Consider the following 25,384-nt stretch of genomic DNA (forward strand, 5'->3'; position numbering starts at 1 on the left):
GCAACATAATCTCTTCCACTGATTGGGAAAATTGCCTGCAATTTCATTTACTTCTCGCAAACTCAAACACATACCAAAAGATTCCGCTACCTGAGAAATAGATGGTGCTGTGCAGGAGCTATTTGTCTTAATCCGAGCGTGCTTCACAACAAAGCGTCACGCAAAGGGCGGCTGAAAATGGGGATGGGGAGCGAGCCAGGGGCCGTACAGACGGACGACTGAGATAGGGGAGCCACTCACCAGTCGATGCCCTTGTGGTAGTTGCGTCCGTTGAAGAACTGGATCTCCTCAAAGGTCTCCTTGCTGGGGTAGTTACTGGTCAGGTCAGGATGCATACCCAGGAAGAGATAGAGTGCCGTAGTGCCTGGATGGACATGAAACCATCGGGGGTGAAACATGAATCACTATTCAACATGAAAGCATTGGGGTGAACCATGACTCACTATTCAACATGAAAGCATTGGGGTGAACCATGACTCACTATTCAACATGAAAGCAGACACCATCCCATGCACTGTTATGAATGCCGTAACAGCTGTGTGTGTGTGTGTGTGTGTGTGTGTGTGTGTTACCTCATATCTATTCTGATGTGTTACTCTGCAGAGAGGAAAGCTACTGTGGATGACTAATTGAGGAGGGAGGGGGGATAGACCTCATTCGCTACCCCATCAGAGCAGCAGAGGTAATTACACAGTAGAATGTGTAAATTCACTCGTGGACCCAAACCCCCTAATCTTTTTTTATTGAAAAGATTAACAGACCCGGCTTTCAACTCGCTTCAAGGCTGAGCGTCAGGTAGAAGGAGAAACAGCTTTTTCTTTAAGACATCTTTCAGAAGTTCAATTAGAGAGTGTTGTAAACCTGCAGTCAAGGCAGCCGTAAAAGCAAGAGAGAATGGCCCGGGTTTCTTTTCGACAGTGATCCCATAAATGAAATGAAGCAGCATGGCAGCCGGTAAATTACTATCCCTGCGCCCGTTATCTTGAAGATAAGCTGCTGTGGAGCCCACAGAGGGCCGCTTCATAGGGCCCCGAGGCCTCGGAGGGCCGCTTCTGCTCAGACTGCCATCTGACACGGAGCTGTGGCTATGCATCTCTCACGTTTTATTTCAGGTTTATTTCTCACACACACACACACACACACACACACACACACACACACACACACACACACACACACACACACACACACACGTCACTGTTCACAGACAAACAACACTCTGACAAACTAACGGAGACTAAAACATCAGACATTTTGGAATGCTCTTCACGACAACATGAATGTTTTGCTATTGGAGCAGAATTTTTGAAATGTTTTTAGTTTGTTTTTTTGTGGTGCTGGGCCCCATGCAAGCTAATGACACAGGAAACATGCCAAGGCTGTTAGTAATTAAGGGAAGGTTGGGGGTCGGTGGGAGCCCTTGACTAATTTCTTTCCACTCACCCGTCTTCTGTGGGCCAATGATGAGCAGCTTGGGGAAGCGGTCACATGTCTTCTCTTTCGACCAAATGTCTTTATGCCTTTTGTCCTCACAGGGGTCCTGTAGGGAAAACAGGAAGCTTTAATGCACGGAGCACATGCACCAGACCTTGGGTTGAATCCCCTTAGGGAGCATAGCCAAAGCCTTAATAAACTGGGTCATTGAACCAATATTGAGAATTAGTCATACACAACCAAGTGCATGTGCGCACTCACACACTCTCTCACTCACACACACACACACACTCTCTCACTCACACACACACACACACACACACACACACACACACACACACACACACACACACACACACACACACACACACACACACAGTGTGCATCATGTCTCCAATAACTTATGGGTTTGCAGTCTGTAATTAACTTGCAGTAGATTGGTGACTGCAGAAGAGCTGAGGCAGTACACACGTCTTCATCATCACCGCAGATAAAACACCCCCTCCACAAAACTGACAGACATCCACAAAGCTTGTGCAAGGCGAGCTTTTGAAACAAGCAGGCCGGTTGTTTGGGAACCATTCCTGGGATATCCCAATATAAATTCTTATGGCATGTTCTGTTCTTGTGCTCAGCAAAATGAATGGATGGAGATTTGTCAGCCACCCAGGTCATGAGCCCGCTGCTCTGAGGGCACTGAGGACAATCAAACCCTCTCTGGCCTGCTCCTCATCACCGTGCTAAGGGTTTCATGATTGGCCTGTGTGTGTGTGTGTGTGTGTGTGTGTGTGTGTGTGTGTGTGTGTGTGTGTGTGTGTGTGTGTGTGTGTGTGTGTGTGTGTGTGTGTGTGTGTGTGTGTGTGTGTGTGTGTGTGTGTGTGTGTGTGTGTGTGTGTGTGTGTGTGTGTGTGTGTGTGTGTTGAGGGGGGGTCGGTTGGCTGTGTCCAAAACATCTGGGTGCAGATCTGCGCAGAAGAGCACACAGCCTGGGGGTCAATCTGCATGCCAGCGTGCCAACTGTGGCCCTGCCAGCCTCCCTCACCTCTACCATCTGCTGCCAGTAATGAGCAGACTACGCCATCAGATGGTGACCACAAACAATACTAATCAACTGCTGCTCAAAAAACCCTGGCCAGCCACGTCGCTACTAAGTCCCTTGTTTTGTTCTGTTTTGTTTCAATTTAAGAACATTGTGCGATGATGTTTTTGAGGCAGTTATATATGTGCAAAGCTGTTATCGTAAATGTATGAGAGAAAGTGGTGGGGAAAAATGTGTTAACTTAAACCAACATTTGGAATGACATAGAAACAAGCTTTAGCTTGTACAATTACATGAGTGGCAGGTGCTGGGTGATACATCAGACACAGTGTGTGTTCTCCTGAAAGATGGTCTTCACCATGTTGGCACTATACAGACTGGACAAAACCTTAAACATTAATGACCAGACTGGCTGCTAGGCATGTATCATCCTCCTCTGTGTGTCTCTCTCTTTATTTGACTCCTTTTTATTGCGTGGGAAGGGTCTGAATACAATTCAATATTTCAACATGTCAGTCATCATTTCTTCAAGAAATCAAATTGCACGATTTGACCCTAAATTGACCTTAAGTTGCTCATCCTCAAGTACCATACAGTCGTATACGGTTGTCTACACACACACACACACACACACACACACACACACACACACACACACACACACACACACACACACACACAGAGCAGTGGCAACAACAAAACAACAAACATGGGGTTCCTTTAGATTTATGGATGCTGGGCTGTTTGCTACTCCACTCAATCTACAGAGCTTTGGAAATGGTTTCCCTTTAATACTGTCCACAATCTTTTTCCTTTCAGTACTTTAACACATGTTCTTTTTTTTTTTCAGTTATCCATCTTTACTCTGCAGGTGCTTTTCTTCCTATTATCACAATTATAGCTTCTTATAACCTAATGACAAAAAAAAAATTAGCCATCCAGTTGGGCATCTTATCTTCCCGATACTTTGAAAGAGACAAATCATTCGTGAAAATGCAACTTTACAATTACATGTCATTGAAATCCATCTTTCAAGGTTCTCTTCAGTGATTCTGTCTTTCCCACAGTGCCAAAGGGCATGTATTTCAAACATCTATCAGAGCAGCTGGTGTGAGCAGTAAAATAGTCCTTCCATGTTTTTTCTACTGCACCAAGGTCTTTTTCCCATCTGTTGCGCGCACACACACACACACACACACACACACACACACACACATATATATATTCTGTAGCAGTTTGTCATTACCATTAGCTTTAGTAAGGATATACACTAATTGTCTCTTTCTATCCCTTTTACTTTGAGTTTCAACTGAGATTTGATCCAGCCGTCGAGCCCAAAACGTGGGATGAATTGTGACGCGTTGGAGCCAGCAGCTCGGTGCTCTCAGTCTCAGCCAAGGAGAGGAGGCTGCGGGCACTGTGCGAGGCACTTTGCATGTATGTGGACAGGACAAGATCATAGTCTCTGTCTCGAGGGCCCCCTCTCATAAGGGCTCACCTATCTCTACACAGCGCCTCTCACAATGGGGGAAAGGGTGGGTAAAGGTCTGCGTTCCCCAGTGTAATAACTGGTGTTCTCCACTAGGGGCATGGCCATTGTTTTGGGGCCTATCTCTTCAGCCGCCTGCTGGGCATCATCTGATACATTTGAAAGATTCTGCTTCTGACTGATTGGGTAAGACATTGAGTTTTTACAGTGGGCTAAGGTCCTGGTCCCACCTAATGCTGCTAGGAGGAGATGGAATGGCCATGGATCAGAGAAGTCTGGTGAATGCACTTACCCACTGTTCTATCTCTCCCCTGAGTGAGTCATTCTTTTTTTAGCAGAACTTTTAAGTGTTCTATTAAAAGAGGATTAATGCTTCGCCAACATTACTTTCTGTTTCGGTCTCCATATGTGCCTCTTGTCTTACCTGCCAGATGGGGTCTCTCTCCTCTGGAAAGATCTGGAAATAGCGCTGGGCCAGCGGCACAGGTGGCAAGGTCTGGAGCTTCAGGTTGGTCCATGTCTCCAGAAACTTCACCAGGTTCTTGAAGGTGTACAAGCCTAGACGGTCATTCCCGTAGTTGGAGAGGTGGGTCATGAAGATGCTGATCTGTGGACGACAGGAAAACAACACGTCAACAACATAGTTGACGTGACCCCCTAGCCTAAACTAACATTCGGCAAAAATAATAAACTCGAATTTTAGACACGTAATAAATGTAACCAACTCCAGGTTAGCGAGGTGCGTTGCAGCAAAAAAAAATATTTGAAATACAAAAAAAGCCTCTGTTGGTGACTCACAGGGTTTAGTAGCACGGTGAGGAAAAGCTCTCCTCCGTTGATGAGTTTGTCCAGTTCTTTGGGCGCCCCGGGGTACTCGTTATAGAAGATGGTGTGAGTGAAGAGACCACAAGTCTGCCGTGGCAAAACCTGTAAAAGGATGCAATTCAGTGCAGTAGGGATGTGCTTTTAGACCACAAGAGACAAATCTCATATGTAAAAATAACGATGCGTAATCAATCTACTCAGGCCCAAAAACACACGCATTTCATTCAAATTGGGGTCAGTTTTGACTTCAAAGGAATCTGCAGCAGAATAGACACATTCCCTATTCCTGAGTCGTCAGTAAATCTGTCTCGATATGAATCCTCTCAGGCCTGAATATTAAACCAGCTACTTCAGGACTAGACCGTCATGGTTAGATCCGTCCACCGGGATGCAGGAAAAAACAGATAAGAGAGAAAAAGACCATAGGACCATAGGTCAGACGCTGTCTAATGTTTGAGAGAGAGAGAGAGTGAGAGAAGGAGAGAGAGAGAGAGAGAGAGAGAGAGAGAGAGAGAAAGGGGGAGAGGGATAGGGAGAGGAGGAGAGAGAGGGAGACCTACGGAGGGCAATAGCGGGACAAAATAGTTGGGAGCAATGTTTACACCACAGAGACGTGGCTGGCAGGTTGTGGCTGAATATTTCACACAGACTCGGCAAGGTCGGAATTAACATCACCGTGACAACATCACACTAGACTGCCAGACATGAAGTAAATAAATAAAACAGAATAGGCTGGACATAGAATAAATGCTTTATGTAACCGCAATGTCCTCGCCCAACAACAATCTGAGAGATAAGACATTTATTACATTATCTGCGATTACAGGGGACGGAACAGCTGAAGTAAAATTACACACCTGGCCTGTCTCAATATCCTAGAAAAACTCTCTAAAACATCACTGTTAAAATATCGTTTATTTTCTCCTGCTTCCACCATTGGACAATTTAAAGGCTGATGAATTTTGTGTCATTGACAAATTTGTCTCGTAAGTCACATAATAGGCTCTTTGTATCCTGAAAACTGTTTGACAAATCATTGAATACCGTGAAAATATTGCTCAGGAGAGAATGTCAATTCAAAAGGAATTCTGTGCACAGAGGAACACAAGTATGGGAACATTAAATGAACAGCTCTGCAGACACACTTGTTCTAAATACCAAACGCAGAGGCATCCATCACATCCCCTTCCCTTCCTCTTTTCTAGCCGAGAGACGAGAAGGCACGACTCGCCAGTAAACATTTAAGGCTAGCTCAGCCATGGATTATTCAATGACGCGTTCCGACGTTCCGAGTTTTGATCTCAAGAGCGGAGCGGCCACGTTCAAACAAACCACACCAGAGTCCCAGGGCAGTGAGGAATTCCTTTGACGAGCCCATGGCTACCCAGCTCAGTCAACTCACATCATAAATAACGCCTGTCACAACAACCTCTATCAAATATTTGTTTTTCTTTATTTCATAAGATCATCAAGACACCCAAGAATCAGAGTGGGGGTCTGACATGAGTGTGTGCTCAGAGGGAAGAGGAAAAGGGAGTGGAGGCACTGGCGGGGCCTTACGCTGATGCCGCTGTGCACGAAGCCTCGACGGAAGCGGGCGGGCTTCAGGTGAGGGTACTCCTCCGTGCTGGTCACCTTGATGCCCCACACCTTCTTCCAGGCCTCGTAGAGCTGCATGTGGATGGGGTAGACCCCGGAGTGGTGCGGCGCCACGGCGTAGCCCATGTTAGTGGGGATGCCGTGCTCCTGAAAACAGACACAGAGCAGCAGGGGTGCAGGGTAAGGAATATGCACACGTTTAGGATGGGCAGAGATGATGAGCAACATCCAGAGAAAGATACAGAAATAGCATCATCAGCATTAAATCATCTCTCTCCACACTTGCTTCAGGGTATGGTAGATATCACACTTGAGGATGTCATGCATTACATGATTTCAGCACTTTCATGAACTCTTTGTGACTGCCTCGAGTCTAATTAAAAGCTAATACTATACAGTGATACTGCTGGAAGCACAGATCAAACTCTTTTTTTTTTTTTTTTTAAGATTTATTTTGGGCTTTTATGCCTTAATTTAGACAGGACAGTGAAGAGTTGTGGACAGGAAGCGAGGCGGGGAAGACGTGGGGAGAGGATCGGGAGAACGACTGCAGGCCGGAATCGAACCTGTGTCCCCGCGGGCAATGAAAACCCGTAAATGGGGGGCTTATCGGCTTGCGCCACAGTGCCCCCCCCATACAAAATCTTTAACTGAGCTCTGTGTACAGTAGTCGTCATACAGTCCCGGGGTCTTTGAACGCAGTTCCTGTGGTCTCACCTCAGCAAAGCGGCGGTTGAGGAGCATCTGCTCAGCGAGTACTGATTGGTTGTGGAAGAGATGGGGCTGCATGTGACTCCACATGTGAGGGAACCACCAAAACTCCTTGCCGTAGGAAAGAAGCAGGTCATCTCCCAGATCCTCCTCATCAGTACCTGTGGAAGAAACACAAACATTACAGATCAGAAAAAACACTACATTTATTAAAAAGGAAAAATATACTAATACTAAATAACTAAACAAAACACACCAGCAACAGTGTTGTTAACTGCAGAATTACTGTATAATCATTATTTAGACACATGCACTTTGGAGTTGGAACATATAAAATTGTGGGACATGGTTGAACTTACCAGCATGGAAGAACTTCCCTGAGAAGCCAAGGTTAAAGGTGAAGTTAGGGACATGGGAGCGCAGCTCATTTTGGGTTTCCAGCAGAGCCTACGGGGGGGGATTAAGCCGTTAATAAAGGAACTAAAACAGAAGTCCTTGAATTACTCCTTGTCATTCCCTTGTTGTTGTCATACGAATCCTGCTTTTGTCTAAATATTCCCAAAGCAGGCCATTAGCTCAAGCCCTCTAATTGACTTGCAATCGTTTCAGGGTTTTTGTTGCCATCTCAATTTTATAAATCAATTGCAAATGATCCAGCAAGCACAGAAAATAATATAAAAGCATGTAAAAACTGTTACTACGATGACAAGGGACACTAAAATGTCGTCAAAACCCACACTGGGAAAAAAAAACACGTCTCAAGACACATTAGAGGTGCAATATGCAACAATTATGCTTCAGGATTAGGGTTAGGATAAGCAGTTTAACCTTAAAATAACAGCTAAAAAAAAATTGGGGCGCTACAATGACTTTTAATATGGAGAATTGCTTCCGTGCCAATGGCATAGCAGGGTCGATAGGCATATAACTGCATTCTGTAGTTTTGCCTGCTGCAGCCCGCCGACCTGACTGATTACCTTCTGCCGATCTAGTAAGTAGCTTATTTGCCGTCTTGCTTAGTCTTGTGTTGCACTTGATTGATGTTTGACTGTGTAAGGACAGTCGTTGAGTAACTAGTTTGTCATAATGTCAAAGTCAGCACATTTCAAGAGATTTCGTTAGTTTTAGCTGCTAGCATACCTTTAGCGAATAGCTATTAATCCTTAATGCACCTTTAAAGAAGAATAGTTAATTTATAGATTTTTTTTTGTTCTCCCATCAGGAAAAGCACTCCAAATGGCAAAATGGCTGCCAGCCATACTCTGTTTAGGCAGCAGAGAGCAGGCACAATGGAGAGCGTGGTGCTGAACGTGTGATCTAATGAGTTTTAGAAAAAAGGAGCTGCTCTATGAAAAGCCAACAGAGGTTCACTGGTATACAAGACAAAGGATGTATGAACTTCCATTCAAATGAGAGAATTTTGAGAATGCATTTTTTTAGCGTTTTGAAAGGTAAACCAGAGAAGTGTACATCAGCAGCTCATCTAAATGAAGGGTGTGGCGACGTATCAAAAACAAATACTTGAGCCGATCCAAATTATTTTTGAAGTGGCAACATAATATATGACTAACTTCGTTAAACTCTGCACTTCAGTGACGAGTCACCAGTACACAAATGGCTCCTGTATCAGCTGAAACAAAGTGATAAAGAGCACTGCTGGCAACAGCAGTGTGAACTTCGACTGAAAGGGTTCAAATGACTACGTGAGGTCCGATGACACATGGACATTAAACAGTGAGGGTCTATGATTCACTCACTATGCTTCTAACTCACTCATGATGTTCACATATAGACAAAGGAATAAGCGACACATTTGTGACACAGCTGTGCAGGAAACTGTGCTGTTGGCGGACATAAACAGGGCCCAGCGCCCGCCCTCCTTCCCAGTGCACTTCGTACCCAGTCCATTTCAGCTGCTTGGTTTATTTGTTTACTGCTTTAGTAGTGTCTGCTCTCCACACCCCCCTTCCTTTCTGAGGCTCAGTCAAAGTCTGACTCACGTTAAACAGAGAACAGGTCTGCACACAAAGAGGCCTGCTTTAATGGCTTTAATGCCTAAAACTGAACCCCTCCTTAACATTTGTGTCTGTCTCTGTAGAAGACACTGAAATAAAAACATAGGGTGGAGTGAAGGATGTTTGAAAAAATTAAGCCTTGGGGAATTTCAAACAGCTACTCCTCAGAAAATGAAGATGTTTTTACTAAAGTAGAGTAATCTACTTTGAATGGTCGTGACAGATACAGGCAGCTGCTAGGAACAGGAGGTTGATGCACAGTGACGCTTCAGTGTGTCTGGGCCTTTCCCTCTTTTTTAGTGTTATTTTTTTTTTGTTTTGAAGCAGAATAGCCATTTTGAATGTTTAAGCCCCACACTTTCCCAGCTCCCCGTCCTCTCCATGATGTGTCTGGATGACAGCCAGCAGCATACGTGGTGGCTGACATATTGACAGTATCGTTTTAAGCCACCTGCGCCAGAGCCCCTGAGTCACCCCCTCCAACTGAGTGCACTGCTGGGCATCTGCACCTACCCCCCAGGGGAAACCATGAGACTGCCCCGAAACCTCCCCTCTACCCTTCTCCAGGGTCATACACATCCCCCTCAGTGCCCATCCCTGCCACCTGTGACCCCTCCACACCTGTCTGTATTTGGGCATGCCCCCAGGATTACCTGTCCTTTCTCACTGTTTGTCAAGTGGTCTCGGGAGTCTGAACTCTGATGCCATTTCAACACTCCTCCTCTATCAGTCGACAAAGATTAACCATGTCCCCACTAAAGACACCAAAGGTCAAGACCTGTAAACTGGCAAACTTCACTACAAGATTTGACTACGAGATTTGGTCTGCAAAGGGATTGCATACATATAAACATTTAGGTGTTCTGCAAGAGTAAATACGTTCACAAAAATTGCATTGCATCCTAAGGCATAGCCTGTTCAGAAAATACCACTGCAAGGAGTATAGTCTTGTCTGAAAGGAAAAGATAATAACAGTTGTGCTAAATCACACCACTGAAACTGACTGAAACTTAGTTCTGCAATGCAGTGTGTTACAAGAAGGGACACAACTGTAGTGCAGTGTTGCTATACTAAGTAAATGTTGTAATCTTACATTTTGGGTGGAATGAATACATGAGAGTTTAAGCTTAGCAACCAGCTAAATGAATAAACAAACAAGCCGAAAATACAAACAAACTCTAAATTCCACGGCCACCGTATTTACCTTAACGTCAGACACTTTCATGCGTGTGCCCTCCTTGCCCACGAAGATGTCGTCAATGTCCACCAGCACGTAGCGCTCCAACCCGAGCGACAGGCGCTTGCCCGTCAGGAAGGAAATGGCATCCACCAGCACCAGCTTGTGCAGCCAGAAGTTCAGGTTGTTTCCAAAGAGCACCCTCTGGATGCCATCGTGGAGGCCCAAGTCCTGAACCACGGCTGCATGGAGGGCCCCACCACCACCCCCCAGCCCCGGGGGGCCGCCAGTCTCAGCTGTCCGACTGTGAGCCAGCAACACGGGCTCGTAGGTGGAGTGGTTGGACTGGAACACGGTCCAGTCGTCGCCGGGCAGTGGGCCACGCTCCACCTCTCGTGCCTTGGTGATGAACAGCAAGGGGGACTTGGGGTTGATGCTGCAGTCGCGCAGGCCCAAGTTCGAGTGCAGGAACAAAGGAAAGCCCTTCAGCTGGGCACTCTGTAGACTGTTCTCGTTGGCCTGAGGAAAAAAAGACAGAACGAGAACACATTTGTTACTTTAAGCGTTTTTTTTTCCAGGAAGGTCAAACTCATTGCGCAGCTCATCATTCACTGACAAAATGTTTGCTTAGGTCAAAGACAAATGAAAGAGAAACAAAAAAACCGATAGTGAACAATGACTAACCGAATGGGGAGATCGCTAATTTACTGGAAATTTCTTTTAAAAAGATATTAGGCGGTTCTGACTAAAAGACCTTTGCACATGTGTCATCGGTTATGCGTGACACACTGCTGTCTCTCCCCGAGTTTTTGGCAGGAAAAAACCATTCCTGCATCACCACTCCCTGTCTATTCACCCCATTTCACCCTGCGCGTGTGTGTGTGTGTGTGTGTGTGTGTGTGTGTGTGTGTGTGTGTGTGTGTGTGTGTGTGTGTGTGTGTGTGTGTGTGTGTTCTTCTGTTCCCAAAATCAAATGGAGCTGAAAGAAAAGAGATTTTATGACATTTCAACCATCCATAATATGAAGGAAGAGCTTCAAGGCCCCTAACATTTGTAGACCTCCAGCAGTTCTTCTGAAAGTGGTAGAACTATTGACACAAATTGCATATCATCGAAGGGAAGTGGCTTGGAAAGTGAAGTGTTCCTAATGATGATGTATGCAAACTACTCTTTGAAAGATTGGAAACTTTCACTGGTCATTGTGTGTGGGGGGAAGACACATTTCAGTGTTTCTCACGGAACTTTTATCTTTTGTTACAGATCATTTGACTCGCAGCTCTTCCATCAATTTGATCTGAAGCAATGCTGCCTGTTCAATGGACCGAATGAAACTCGTCATTGCACCCTCAGTGGGATTATGGGAAAACCAACCCTGTAATGTTTCCAAATTCAGCTGGGGCTCAAAGAGACAAAAATGTTGCCTCGATGCCTGTTCTGTTCTTAGGACTCGATCCCCCACCAAAATGCAAAACTAAGACGGAGGGGCCGGAGAGGGGAGTATGTATTCTAATTACACTTCCGCAACATGGATACAGGATTAAGCTTAAGGCCTCATGGGAGTCCGTGAAGCCCTTCAATGAGTTAATACCCACAAGCGTAATTAAAACCATTGCGCTAGCTTTGCTGATACCAACAGCTCTGCTAGCCTGAGCCTTTCCCTCCTCCTCAGCATTTGAGAGGAGTGCCTCGGCTATGCAGCATCACTGAGGTCTGAGCCAGGCTACGGCAAAGGGGGAAATCATCGAAGGGGAGGTCACTGAAGACTGAAAACATGGCTTCCCAAACACAAAGCTTCCTCAGAGGGGAACTTGTTTTCATTTGTAGAAACCAGTTCCACTGAGCCTACTGTGAGCTTCTGAGCTGTGGCAGCCTGGCAGGGTGGAGGGGAGCCCAGCGCCAGAGAGAGAGAGAGAGAGGGTGACGAGAACAACCCTGAAGGCTTCCATAAGGCAGTGAAATCACATCTCCGCCTCATAATCACTGATAGTTAGGTTAAGTAATTAGACTAAGCATTTACATCCTCTTAGCACCAATGGCTTGGCTCATGGTGAGAACGAGAACAAACGTGAACAAATATCCAAAATACATCCAAAATGGCAAATCCAAGGGAAAAAATTACCAAGTAAATGAAATGTCTGTCTTTTTAATACACTAGTTTATAAAACAATGTAAATAATGTATTACTAAAAAACTGCAAAACTGCTCTAACTTCTCCAACCTGCACTATTAAGCAATTTCCAAAAAGGCTACCAAACCCCTTGGCTAACGGTTTGATGAGGAAGAACAGATAAGCTTGTATTCCCTTCAGAAGTCTTGCATTGCCAGACAGCACACACCCACACTCCGCTCATCCCGCCTGTGCGCACCCTCACATCTCCAGGCAGGAGAGTCCCACTGAGACTCATCATAGCTCCTGACCCGCTGTAGCCACCAGTGATTATCATACCTCCGACTGAATCACGCACTACTGATTTGAAACAGGCCTGCCCTGCGCTGACCCCTAGGCTATAACAGAGTGCACGACCCTGGACAGGAGGGGCTTAGCACACGCCCTGTCCAACCCCCCCGCCCGAGCTGATTACAGACCAGAAGTAGCCAGAGAAGGCCGGGGAGAGGTGAATGCACCGCTATGGAGAGGAAAAAAAAAATGCAGGAAGGAAGCGGTGAGATTAGGTTGATTAATCGTCCTCTGGACGGGCCAGTGAGGTCAGCAGGAGGGTGCTTAATAGAATGCAATCAGAGAAGATCAAAAGGCGCATTCACCTACTGATGGCAGCGTTGTCATGATTGTTACCCGGCATAATGGATGCCGCAACACAAGCCAATCACGTTATTCACAAATTCACAAAAAATTAGGAAATAATGTTTTCACCAAACTCAGAGAACTTTACCCCCAGGGAGCCAGGACTAGATTGAGGCCCTTCTGTGGTTCTGACATGCGTTTATAATTGTTTAGAGATGCACCGATATGGAATTTTACGGCCGATACCGATAACCGATAATTATTGGTTTATTGTGGCCGATACCGATACGATAACCGATATTTTTTTGTATTTAAAAATAAAGGGTACAAAAGGTTTTAGATGTGCCTTTTTATTTTCTCAAATGTTAGGGCACAAGAAATTTCATCAAAAGCAACACACTTGATGGCTAGAGCCCTCAACAGGATGCACTACAACGCTTAACATGTAGTACTTTATATTCACTATAATATCACGTTTAGTGTAGCCAGGCAACGGACCTATGAGTATAACAGGCTACCCGGGAAAACATATTTGGAGGGAAATTAGACGTTAAAAATATCGGCTTAAATTATCCGCCAAAATTATGATATCGGTATAATAATAATATTTTATTTTTTCCACTTATCGGCCACTAATATATCGGCCGCCGATATATCGTGCATCTCTATAATTGTTAAAACGTTGGTCCCAAAGTCACATTTATTTCTTTGATTCTGTACAAGCTCAGGTACAATAATATGTTACCACGGTGACTAAGTTTTGGTCACTTGAGGTGATTCTCTAAGGTCTTGGATATGCTTCAGGCATAAAAGCTCTTAAATAACTCTTTTATATGAACAAATCGATGACCATCTAACATTAATGACCTTGTCGTAGTATTGAAAGGTATCAATGGGTGGGGGTGGGGGGGACCTTGAACCATGCATAGGCTGTTAACCCCTCCCTATCCTAACACAAAGCCTTTTCACAAGGCTGAAATATGCTTCTACGACTGCGTTGCATCGAAGGACTCGAAGCATCGAAGCATTTAGAGTAAAATACGTCTGAAGGGATTTCCAAGGTGTCTGAGGCAGCTATCTATGCTACTACCAACAAGGTAAAGAAAAGATGTTTGTTTGTTCGATTTTTTTTTTAAGTTACAGAGAAATAGACACTGTGCAATGTATAAACCCAGTAATTGTAACTGAAAATAACATCTGAAGGGATTTTGCGAGGTGTCTGAGCAAGCTATCTAATGTTAGCATGCTTCTGCCCACAAGGTAACCAGCAGTGTGTTTATAGTAACCAATCTTAGCCCTGCGGCTTGGGTATCCTTGTCGGACAGTAACAACATTTGGGAGACGCACGCAAGCAGCCTCGGAGGGGGCTCACAAGAACGCAAGTGGCACTTACGCGTGTTGCGTGCCTGCCTAAAAGGCCGTCCATAAATTAAGCTAAAGACAACTAGGATAGCATTTTACAGAAATCTCCACACTACTTGCACTATATACTTACACCAACAAACACATTTTTTTTTTACCCAAATCACACTCCAACCATCCAAATGGATCCTGTATGAGTAAGCAAACAGTTAAGCCTAGGCCCAGGAGCTCACACTAGTGTACACACAGCAAACTTAGAAAAAATATTCATGACACTGCATATTGCACACAGCAAAGAAAGGTTTGTTATTTATGAATAAGTGTTGTATTATTAGGCCGCTACTTGTCATAACACCCCTAGCAATGATGTTGTGCCAAAAAATATTCACCAACACTAAAAACCATGCAACTCTCCTGTGTTAGAAATATATTGAAACTTGCTCCTCCAGTTTATCCTCAGATAGTAGTAGTTCATGAAATTGTCGCTATTACATATTCCACTATGACTCATTGTCCTCGGAATTTAAAAGCTTGTTAAGAAAAAAACACTCCAGCTCTCTCTATATGCACATGAGTGGACGTGTACTGTATGTCTTTGGATGGAATTCCATATCTACTCCCATCTACATCTAGTTTTACTTGGAGTTTTGTTAACAGTGGACTTCCTCCCAATCGTCTCCCTTAACCCACAATTAATGATGAGGTCTTTAGCATGTGAATTAATGATAGGGTGGGTGTTCATACCTGAACATTTTAACTTATTTCAGGTACTTTTCAAATAGTAAATGTATTTGTCTGTGTTTTAATTGGAAGGAAAAGCCTTTAAGGTTTATGGCAATGCTATTACCGCGTTGGTGTGATGATTGTGGGGCAAGCATGGGATTCCAAATTACAGACCAAACTAATTTTTCTCTGCTTTAGCTGTGATACAGCCGACTAAAAAAAGCTTCATCATGATTGTGTCTGATTGTCTCAGCATGGCTGTGCAGCGAGTGACTGTACTCCACTCACCTTGAAGAAGCCAATGATGCCCACACCGTACTCCACACAGTACTTGTCCAGCAGCTCTCGGTTCCAGGCATCCAAGTTGACATACTTCAGGATGTTCTCGTAGATGACTAATGTGAACCGCCCCCGGTTCTTGTCCGTGAGCGTGGGCATGTCGCCCTTGCCCGGCGCGATCTCAGTCTGATAGCGGAAGCGGGCTGACTCTAGGATGGCCACAATTTCCTGCCCCAGCTGTGAATAGAGGCTCTCCACGAACACGAGCACCATAGGGTCTGTGCGCGACGTGTCCGAGGGCCTGGCAGTCCGGGCGGGCAGTGCCCGCGAGGAGGCGGACGGGGTGACCGCACGCAGGTCATCCCAGTCGGCGGTGCCTTGCTCCGAGGCGTCCGATAGGCCCGCCGCGGGCTCCAGCTCCCGCTTCACCCCGTACAGGAAGTAGGCGGACACCAGGACGCTGACCATGCAGAAGAGGAAGAGCAGGAGGAGGCTGGTCTGCAGCGTGAGCTGACGGTAGAGCCGCCGCAACCTGCTGCACGTCAGCAGCATCATCACCCCCCTGTGACCACCTCTAGTCTGTTTCACAGGACCACAGTGGCGGCTACGCCAGCAACACACTCTTCTGCTGCTTCTGCCTTTGAAGAGAAAGACCAAAAGGGTGGTTTGATATCAGGCTTCTTGACGTGGCAGGGTCTCATGTCACCATGGCAGAGGGTCGGGGGACTGGGGTGGGCAGGGGACATAGTTTTGCCAGGGCGACTCTTCTGCTCTGCGGCACGGCGGTGTTGGTGAAGACAAGTTTCACCCTTCCACCAGAGGGCGCCCCCTGCCCCTCCACCCCACCCACCCCGCGCTGAAGAGGAGGCCAAAAGGGGCGAGCTCCCGGAAGCTATGGACGTCGTCGACCTGCAAGGCGCTCCACCCAAGATTCATAACCGACACATGTGTTCAGACACGTCCCACTGACCTGAAACAGAGAGAGGAGAGAGAGTTTCAAAACAAGGCTTTTCTGACCAAAAGACAAAGACAAAGACAAAAATTACACAATGCAGAATTTAGACTACGGAGTCCCAACATGGATGCCAACATTCCATCTGTTTCTGTTTTCATGTCTTAACCTGATTTAGATGTTTGCCATGTGTATTGTTTACATCTGGGGGGCCTGTTTGTATTGTTTTACAGATTTACACCGATATGCTTGCCATGATCACAGACATTTACCAACTCCTTTTTGTATTCTATCAAGATATCAGTGTGGAGAAACACTACACTCTTTTCTCAGGAACGCAGAATGAAGAGATTTGAGATCCAATTCCAGATAGACCCAGTCAAACTTTGTGTGGGAGCCATCAACCTCCCCATGAGCTTTAAGCAACAGGGGAGGAGAAACTACAGCTCCAGTGTACTGAAGTGTTTCATTAAAGGAAATACCATGAGGACCTAGCTATGCATGTCCAAAGGATTGCAGTATATCGGCATAACAGTCTTGCATAAGGGATGAAGGGTCTTTTCGCCCATCACTGTGTGTCAGCTTCACTTGCAGAAATGAGTGGTACAGTGTGTCTGTGTGTGTGGTACCGGGAGGAAAATGACCTTGGAAGAAATGTTTCAGCAAAGCAGAGCTTGCCAAAATCCTTCACCTGAAAAGAGTGTCCTTCATGAGTGGATTGATAAACTGTGAGACACAGCAGGGTCGGGGGGGGGGGGGGGGGGGAGCGAGCAGGCATAGCCATAAACACGGCATGTCATGATAATGCGCCAAATTCCTGGAAAAACTCCCCCTCCTTCCGTTTCTCCCACTCCCATCCCCAAAAAAAAGGAAAATCATTACTTTCACTTGCCTTTTAAAGTAAAAATGACAAATCACATAATCCTAGTGGACAAACAGACAAAAGATGTTTTGTCAGTGATTCAGTAACGACTCAAGTTGGCAGATGTTCGAGCTTCAGACTGTCAAAGAAAGGTATGGAGACTCACAGAGCTCCAGCAGGCTCCTGTTCCCTTAATGAACACACTCGTTTTGTCAGTTTTGTTAGCTGTTCATAAAGCCCTCATTCTGTACACACACACACACACACACACACACACACACACACACACACACACACACACACACACACACACACACACACACACACACACACACACACACACACACACACACACACACAGGGAGAGAGTACAAATGGAGCCTGACACAAGGGCTGCCTGGAAGTTTGTCTATAGGGAGGATCCCACAATGGCACAGAAGGCCGTTCAGTTCAAACCGAGGACCATAGCAAGAGTGGCAGGAGACGACGTGTCTGCACCCGGCACTTTTTTCAAAAGGCAGAGCAAAGGCTGATTGTATGTATGTGTACAGAGTGAAAACAAAGAATCAAAGGAGACCAAAAGCAGCGAATTAAAACGTGCAACAATACATTCACAGTAAAGCTTGAAAAAGATGAATACAGATAAAAAAAGATGTTTATTTTTATTAACCTGACCAACAAGCGAACACAGGAAAGGGCCCTGAGGTTGCCTGTATGTTTTAGAGAGTGAGGGGCATTGGGGGCGCAGCCTGTGAAAGCTGACCGCTTCTCTCGCATCCAGTCCCCTCCCAAATCGCAGCTGTTGGTGTTCTCGCCCTTTATGCATGATCTAATATTCCCATCAGGAGCTTTCTTTTCAGGGGCTGGGTGAGGGATGTGAGAGCCACAGCAGGGTGGGGGCCGGGGGCGTTTACAAAAGCCAGTGGGAATAGCATGAGGAGCAGTCAGAAGATGACAAGCAGGTGCCCCCCCCCTGGAAACTCGGTTCCCGACATGCAAGCAGAGGCACAAAGAAACATGCACAAACACGCCTGCACGCACACACACACACACACACACACACACACACACACACACACACACACGCATGTACCAGCGCGCACACAAACGCGCGCACACACACACACACACACGCATGTACCAGCGCACACACACACACACACACACACACACACACTCTGTAACTCCATTCTGCTCACATCATCACAACAATACCTGTCACTATTCCCCTGTTGTGCCATGGAGTTTTATTTCTACAACAGCCAAATTATATGCTGCTGGCTTACGACAGGTTAAAAGCCTGAAGTGCAAATAGAGCTTGCATTGTGCGCTCCTAAAATCGTTAAAAATTATTCTTTTTTTCTTTTCTTTTTTTTAACAGCAGTGTGACTCAGACGACACCATGCCAATATTAAGCCAAACAGAGAAGGGAAGAAACAAATCCTGCAGACACTGGACATGAAGACTTATTCATCTGTATTGCCTTGCATGAATGGTTTCACTTAGGGATGAAGGAGACTTCCAGAAAAATAGACTTGGGAGGGAATACATGGATTCCTCCCTTCTTAAATCGCTTAGAGAGGAATCTGTTTTCCATGTCAGAATCCAAGGAAATACCCGAGTGAGTCAGAGGCCATGTGGCAGACGACAGACAAAAGAGAGTGCTCATAGAAATCGATAGAGACCAGCCCCCCCCCCCCCCCCCCCCCCCCACCTCCAAAAAAGAAAAAAAAGACATGGACTTCTTGATGAAAACCGTGCCTCATAATAACATGATTGCCAAGTCTCTCACAAAATGACAACTTGAAAGATTCTAAAACTGTTTCTGCTGTTTAACGCCAGCAGCGCCTTCTGTTCCACTACTTCTTGCTGACGTTGAAGCATCATGCCATCTAAAATAAAAATCATAAATGCAAATACATGCACATGTAGGACTCATATATGCAAACTAAAAACAACAGCACTTAAAAAAAAAAAAAAAAGTATCATGTCTCAAAGTTCAGGCCCCTTCTGGCAACTTTTTACTTCTTTTCCCAGCCATCTGCAATGACAGGCAAGAATGCTGAGAAACGGAAAAGAGAACGAAGGCGAGAAAAGGGGAGGAAAAAAAAACTGTTGAGACAGAGAAAGTAGAAAGAAAGACCCTGACATTTAGAAATGTGTTGTCATATCTCATGTTTCTTCTTTCCCATTCCATTTCAGCCACAAAGTCGTCAAGAGCTGCATGGAGATGAAAAAATGAGTCTCTCTAGCAGAAAAAGCAGTTTCTAGCCAGCTGCATTACTGTCAAAACACACCCAGACTGCTTGGGGTAGACAGTGCTGTCAGAGGTGTGTGTGTGTGTGTGTGTGTGTGTGTGTGTGTGTGTGTGTGTGTGAGAAGGTGTTACCTGTCAAGTGCTCAAAACACAAAACAAATGAGTCACGCTGATGACTTTCGGAAGCACAGTCGCCCCATGCCATACACTAGATAAAGGTTGCATCATTCACTGCGACACACATAAAGATGAGGCCATTTCCTTCCAGTGCCCCACGTGGTCCATGTAATCGTGGGCTGAAACCAGGCGAATGCGACGCGGGAGAACAACAAAAGGGCCTGTTTGCCAAGGTTCAGTTGGAACAAGCCGCAACAAACCACAGCTTGAGGGGCTGAAATAAAAACTCCTGAACCGATAAGAAAAAGTTTTCAAAAAAAGGTGAGGATGTCAACACCCTGCAGAACCTTGAACGGTGGACTGTTAGACGTGGTTGACTGGATGACTGCGTTAGTAATTAAGGAGAAAAGAGAAGTGGGGAGAAGAAAAAAAAAAAGGTCCACTTCCTCTTTTCCTTCTTTCTTCTTTTATTTCAAAGCCTCTGTAATGCGACAGACTGGCTAACAAAATGAAAAGAATACAGGAGGGAGAAGGGGGGGGAGGGGTGTGTGACAGAACGCCTCAGTGGCTATGAACATCAGCGGCGGCATTGAGTGGAACACTGTGACACTTCCTGTGAGGAGCACTGTAGGTAATTAGTGCCAGGGCAGCAGAAGGACAATGGCTGGACGCAAATGCAGGCCAGCACGACCCGCTCCGCTGGGCTGCCTTCTCCCAGGACCTGACCGGTCAGACAGACCGAGTCAGAGAGCCGTGCCTGGCCGCGCCCTGCCTGCCACCAGGGCCAATCCAGCGTCACAATGGCCGCCATTGTTGGGAGAGGCATGAATATCTGCACACTGTTTGGCCCTCCCAGGTTTATTAGAGATAACACTGCTGTTTCACCACCACTGCTGTTTCAACCTCTGTCATAATGTTGCACCGGGCAATAAACAGAGTGTGTATACTAACCATTTACAGAATCAATTTACAGAGCAAGGTTATAATAGTTTTCCATTTTTGTACCACTTTTACTATTAAATTCGGATTAGACCCATACAGGAATCACACGTTACCTACTGATCACTTAAATGATCATCCATTAGTAAGAGAGTGTAGTGCTGACATGCTGCCATTTTAAGGTTATTGGCTAAAGCTGCAAACTGTGCACTGAATTTTGGAAGTGACACCCATCGCTTTGACTGGATAGGACATCCACCGTCTTGAGACGGTAACCATGACAGTAATATTTTATTTTTTTATTTTATCTGTATTATTTTTTGCCAATCATATAGTTTCTGTTTTGTTTTACATTTTCTTTGTGTAAATTATTTTATTTAAGTTGATGAAAATGTCTTAAAACCAGTAGTTTTTTTCATTAGTTTCACTATACTAACCCTGAACAGAGTACAGATATTTACTCTTCTTTGAAACTCAATAACAATCTATCCTGTGGTGGAGCCAAATTGCATAGGACATGTTCTACTCTGTACGCAACTGGCATAGGACTTCGACACTATTCTGCACACATACTGTTCAGCCTCATTTATAGGTGCTTCTACGGCATGAGAGCTCATTAGACTGAGACTAATGCAGCTTTCATGGTGAGCCGCTGTGTTCGCTCCATCTCCAGAACCAAACCTCAAGGAAGGCCAGCGCTGCTTGGGTCCTAGCAGGAGCTGGACATGCTAATTCACTGCATGCAAGACAGTGAGACACATGAAAGAAAAAGGCAATTACAGCATGTTAAATATGGAACTTGGGAAAGCGGACGTTCTAGCGAGAGGGGGGAATGTATGAACATTGCAGGAACACATAGGCTAATTGCTTAGGCACGGATTTATTGTGGAATAGTAACATATATTGCTTACTGTTGTATTTCCATGCTGAAATAAAAAAAAACTATAAAAATTGAATGTGAACAGATGCTTTCATTAACAATATTTAGTTGAGAGTGAGATCTTTTCCCAAGATTTAAAGACTTGAGTCTTTTTTGAAGCATACCATCACTTAACTTTCTTTTTGGTTGTTTAAAGGAACCCTCCAATTGCACAATGGTTAGCAGTCAGACACATCAAATAGTTGTAGATTGCTGTTGTGCAATAGCACAATACTCATGACTGCTTTTCATTAGTAGCACAATTTAAAAAAAAAAAAAAGGTGTTGGGGCGATGACTGGGCCTAAAGCTTGGTTTATGCTCAGAGGTGTAAGCGCAAGCGCGCGCCCCTTGCGCGACTTTTCACGTCTTGCGTGCGTCGCCCCCTTTTTCTAGACTCGCGCCATTTTACGCAAGTCTATTGTTCTGCCGCTAAATTGCTTGGCTACACCCCCAACGCAACGCGTAAGCACCTAGCAATTCATGCTCAACGCGGAACCAAGCAAGGGCCTTAATCCTCATCACGTCAGTGAGAAAGTTGCAACAGTAAAGAAGATGTACTGTACAGTAGAAATCTCACAGACTTGCTAAATCTGCCTGCCAAGCCATACATATTTCTGCTTTCAGAACACCCATCTGCTCTCAGGCCCATCTGCTGTTACAGAGACCTGACTGAACTACACACAAAGCTCCCACGACAAGCCAGAATCGAAATAGTGAAAATGCCTTTATATGACTTTATATTCAGAGACTGAAGGAAATTAAATCTCTCAGATGTCAAACATGTACTTGATAGCTTTAAGAGGAGGGTTATTGTGTTGTGTGTGTGTGTGTGGTGACTGGAGGGAGGTAGTGAGTGGACTGATAACATTAGCAAACACTCACAGGATCCACAAACATCACGCACAGCAGCTTTGAGAGCAATCCCAACTGGTTGCAAAGGAAGGACAATACCAAGAGTGATGTCCTCTCACGCTAACAGCTCGTCATTCCTTTGATGATGACCTGAGTTTTTTTTCGAGCGCTGAGGCTGATTTTTGTCCTAGGGTAAAAACTTAAGGGGCCTGTGCTCCCAGATTGTTGGGACTTTCAGACACAATACTGCATACTAGAAGGTGTGCCACAATTATGAAAATATTGTTCGAAAATCATGAAAAAAAATATAGAGTGAAGACAAACCGTGTTCTTAAAGCTTGATTTTGCATCATATTCAGGTCCATGACATCTAACTGAAACCCTTTATGTCTATCTCCAATTCAACACAAACCAGCAAGTCAATGGATCAATCATCATATTAATTCTGTGCAAGGCAGAGAGACAGCTATGTAATCTACAAGGTTAGGTTACAATGGGAAGCCAGTTTTTAACTGTATAAGATTTCTCTCAGACAAAAAGCAAATTGGCAGACGATTGGGACACCAAAATAACCATGGACAGTTGCCTTTACTCTCAGGGAGAGTGCTGCAATGAAATCAATATTACTAAGTGTGCCATTTTGTATCATAACTCAGTGAGGGGTATAAGCACGGGTGCTGCTGATGGCTCTCCTGTGTGGCATTTTAACTGCCTTGTAAAATGGTAAAGCAGATCATCTTTGGGAGTTGGCATCAATGCCCAAATCTCAACTTTCTTTTCCCTTAGGTAATCACTAGATAATAAATCACGTATGAAATGTCATATTCTGCTTTAAGGACAATGCAAAAAGGCATCAAACCATGGATGTGTTATTATTTTATTTTATGAATCATTCACCACTACTTAGACCATCACAAGCTCATCGTGAGGGTAACTAGCCCAACACAAATAATTATTTTTTCTCAATTTATTCCATCAACACGTCCAATCCATCAGTTCCATCAATAGCTACTTCTGTATAAAGGACAGAGTGAATCTTGATTTCAAAGACCCAAGGTGGCATATTCCACTGGGCCTCAGATTGCACATTTACAAACAGCATTAGATACCCAAGGGGCATAGACGCCACACAATCTGGGGAAGGTCAGAGAAGTGTAATCCTAATTCGCTAATCCTGTTTATCTGGGCTGGACCAAATGCACAAATGAGCGACAGATGAGCACACCCAGCCACAGAATATGCACCCCCTCACATACGGCCACACATACCCTTAAAACTGAAACTTTGTACTGGGCCATATTGTTTGAGGACAAAGTCACGTAGTCCGACACACTATTCCTGGAAAAGTGCTTCACGGAAACCGTTAGAGGAGAATGGAGAGTAAGATCTGTTGGGAAGCTGAGGCAGCTGACACCAACAGCTGCCCAGCTGACCCCTAAGATCCCCAAATGTAACACAATCCCGGAGTTCCAACAGCAACCCAGGACTGCCTGAAATCACTTCAACATCAAGCCTGAATATGTGAACTATTTACTAGTTTACACAGAAGCCCATAGTCAATCATAGTCAGCTCCTGCAATGATGAGCGGGAAATCAAAACGTTAGTCTGTAGTGTTGGACCGTTTTTTTTTTGTTTTTTTGTGACTTCGGTACAGGAAGTGTGCTAGCTACCAATGTTAAGGGAGAGCTGAACCAAATCTGTCATCTAATCACCCTCTTGCCAGGAGTTTAGCCCTGTTTCTGTAGAAAAACAAAAGGACATCTAGGTTATTGTAGATCATTCTAGAATAGATCTTATAAACAATGGAAGAGGATGGTGGCCAACTCTCTTTGATCACTGATATCTCTCCAGATACAACACTTTGCACTATTATGACAAATAAGGATTCCATGGGTGACTACTGACATTCATTTGAGTAAACCATGACAAGTTTCTTGTTTTCTCAATGCAAAAAGCAAACAAACAAACAGGAAATAACCCATATGTGAATCCACACTGAGTTGCAGACAAATTACTGGGGTTTTCGAGGCTCAAAAGAGGCGCTCATCCTCACACCTAAAACATTATTCACTTGCTGTCTGCACCAGCAGACCTGTGCATCTAACAAAAAAATACTTTGTTGAAAAGGGCATAAAAAAGTACTGAGTGGCTGAACGGGTCTGAACACACATTGGCCATATATTGAGCAAGCCACAACGCAATTCCAAAAAACTCAAAAATTCAAAGCCAACCTGTCCGTCCATCCCCCCCCCCCCCCCCCCCCCCCCCCCCCAAAGGCTTGTTTTTTAATTTCATCATGGCAGCACCTCATCTGATGCCACTCAGTTTATAGTCTCATGTCAGTCTCCCCACAACTGATTACCTGCAACCGAACAGCTTTTGCTTGGCTGGATCACAAACCTCCAGCTATGCCGACCTTGTGGTAATAAGGTAAGTAAGCCCTGGTTCATAGGACAGTGAGGTTGGAAGAGAGGAAGAGAAAAAGTCAAATCTCCTGTGCAGTCTGTGCAAACCAGACGGCGGCCCAGACCAGACAGTTGTTGTGCTCCGTCCACTTCACAGGCAGCCTGTGTGCCTATATATCACACATACACACACACTCCCACACACACTCCCACACACAGACAGAAATACACAGACACACACAGGCAAAAAGACACAGACACACACAGGCAAAAAGACACAGACACAGACACAGACAGACAGACAGACAGACAGACAGACACAGACACAGACACACACACACAGACACACACACACACACACACACACACACACACACACAAGCTCCACCCACATTCTGAACAAGTCTGGGGACATGCTTCCCTGCACCATCCAGCTGGGCCTACCGGCTCAAACACAGTGTGCTGCGGCCAGTCTGTCTGTTTGGTGTTCAGGCTCCTTCTGCCAGCTTCTGAAAGGAGGCTTTAGCTGGCACAAACTGGTGGCCCCCCCACGCACAACATGGACAGCACTCGGCAGGAGCGCTCTGCCCACCACACTGCTTATCTAACGGCTGCCTTCATCAAAGCACTAATCTCCCGCTTCTATGGGACGCTGCTAGCCCGGTGAGCGGCACCACCCCGCA

General features: G+C 45.3%; 1 protein-coding gene across 3 annotated transcripts in view; it reads right to left on the reverse strand.

Moving 5' to 3' along the window:
* The window catches only part of ndst1b (N-deacetylase/N-sulfotransferase (heparan glucosaminyl) 1b), a 59,098-nt gene that overhangs the window by 7,454 nt on the left and 26,260 nt on the right, over window positions 1-25,384 (reverse strand). For all 3 annotated transcript variants that reach the window (XM_080839412.1, XM_080839410.1, XM_080839411.1), the window contains 9 exons: window positions 15,406-16,366; window positions 10,317-10,808; window positions 7,457-7,544; window positions 7,104-7,258; window positions 6,348-6,533; window positions 4,761-4,889; window positions 4,387-4,569; window positions 1,444-1,540; window positions 241-364 (listed from right to left, as the gene is read on the reverse strand). In XM_080839412.1, coding sequence (XP_080695538.1) covers window positions 241-364; window positions 1,444-1,540; window positions 4,387-4,569; window positions 4,761-4,889; window positions 6,348-6,533; window positions 7,104-7,258; window positions 7,457-7,544; window positions 10,317-10,808; window positions 15,406-15,951 — 2,000 coding nt within the window. In that variant the 5' untranslated portion in view covers window positions 15,952-16,366. The remainder of the gene's footprint in view (window positions 1-240; window positions 365-1,443; window positions 1,541-4,386; window positions 4,570-4,760; window positions 4,890-6,347; window positions 6,534-7,103; window positions 7,259-7,456; window positions 7,545-10,316; window positions 10,809-15,405; window positions 16,367-25,384) is intronic.

The sequence above is a fragment of the Sprattus sprattus genome (assembly GCF_963457725.1).
Source record: "Sprattus sprattus genome assembly, chromosome: 1".
NCBI classification, from domain to species: Eukaryota; Metazoa; Chordata; class Actinopteri; order Clupeiformes; family Clupeidae; genus Sprattus; species Sprattus sprattus.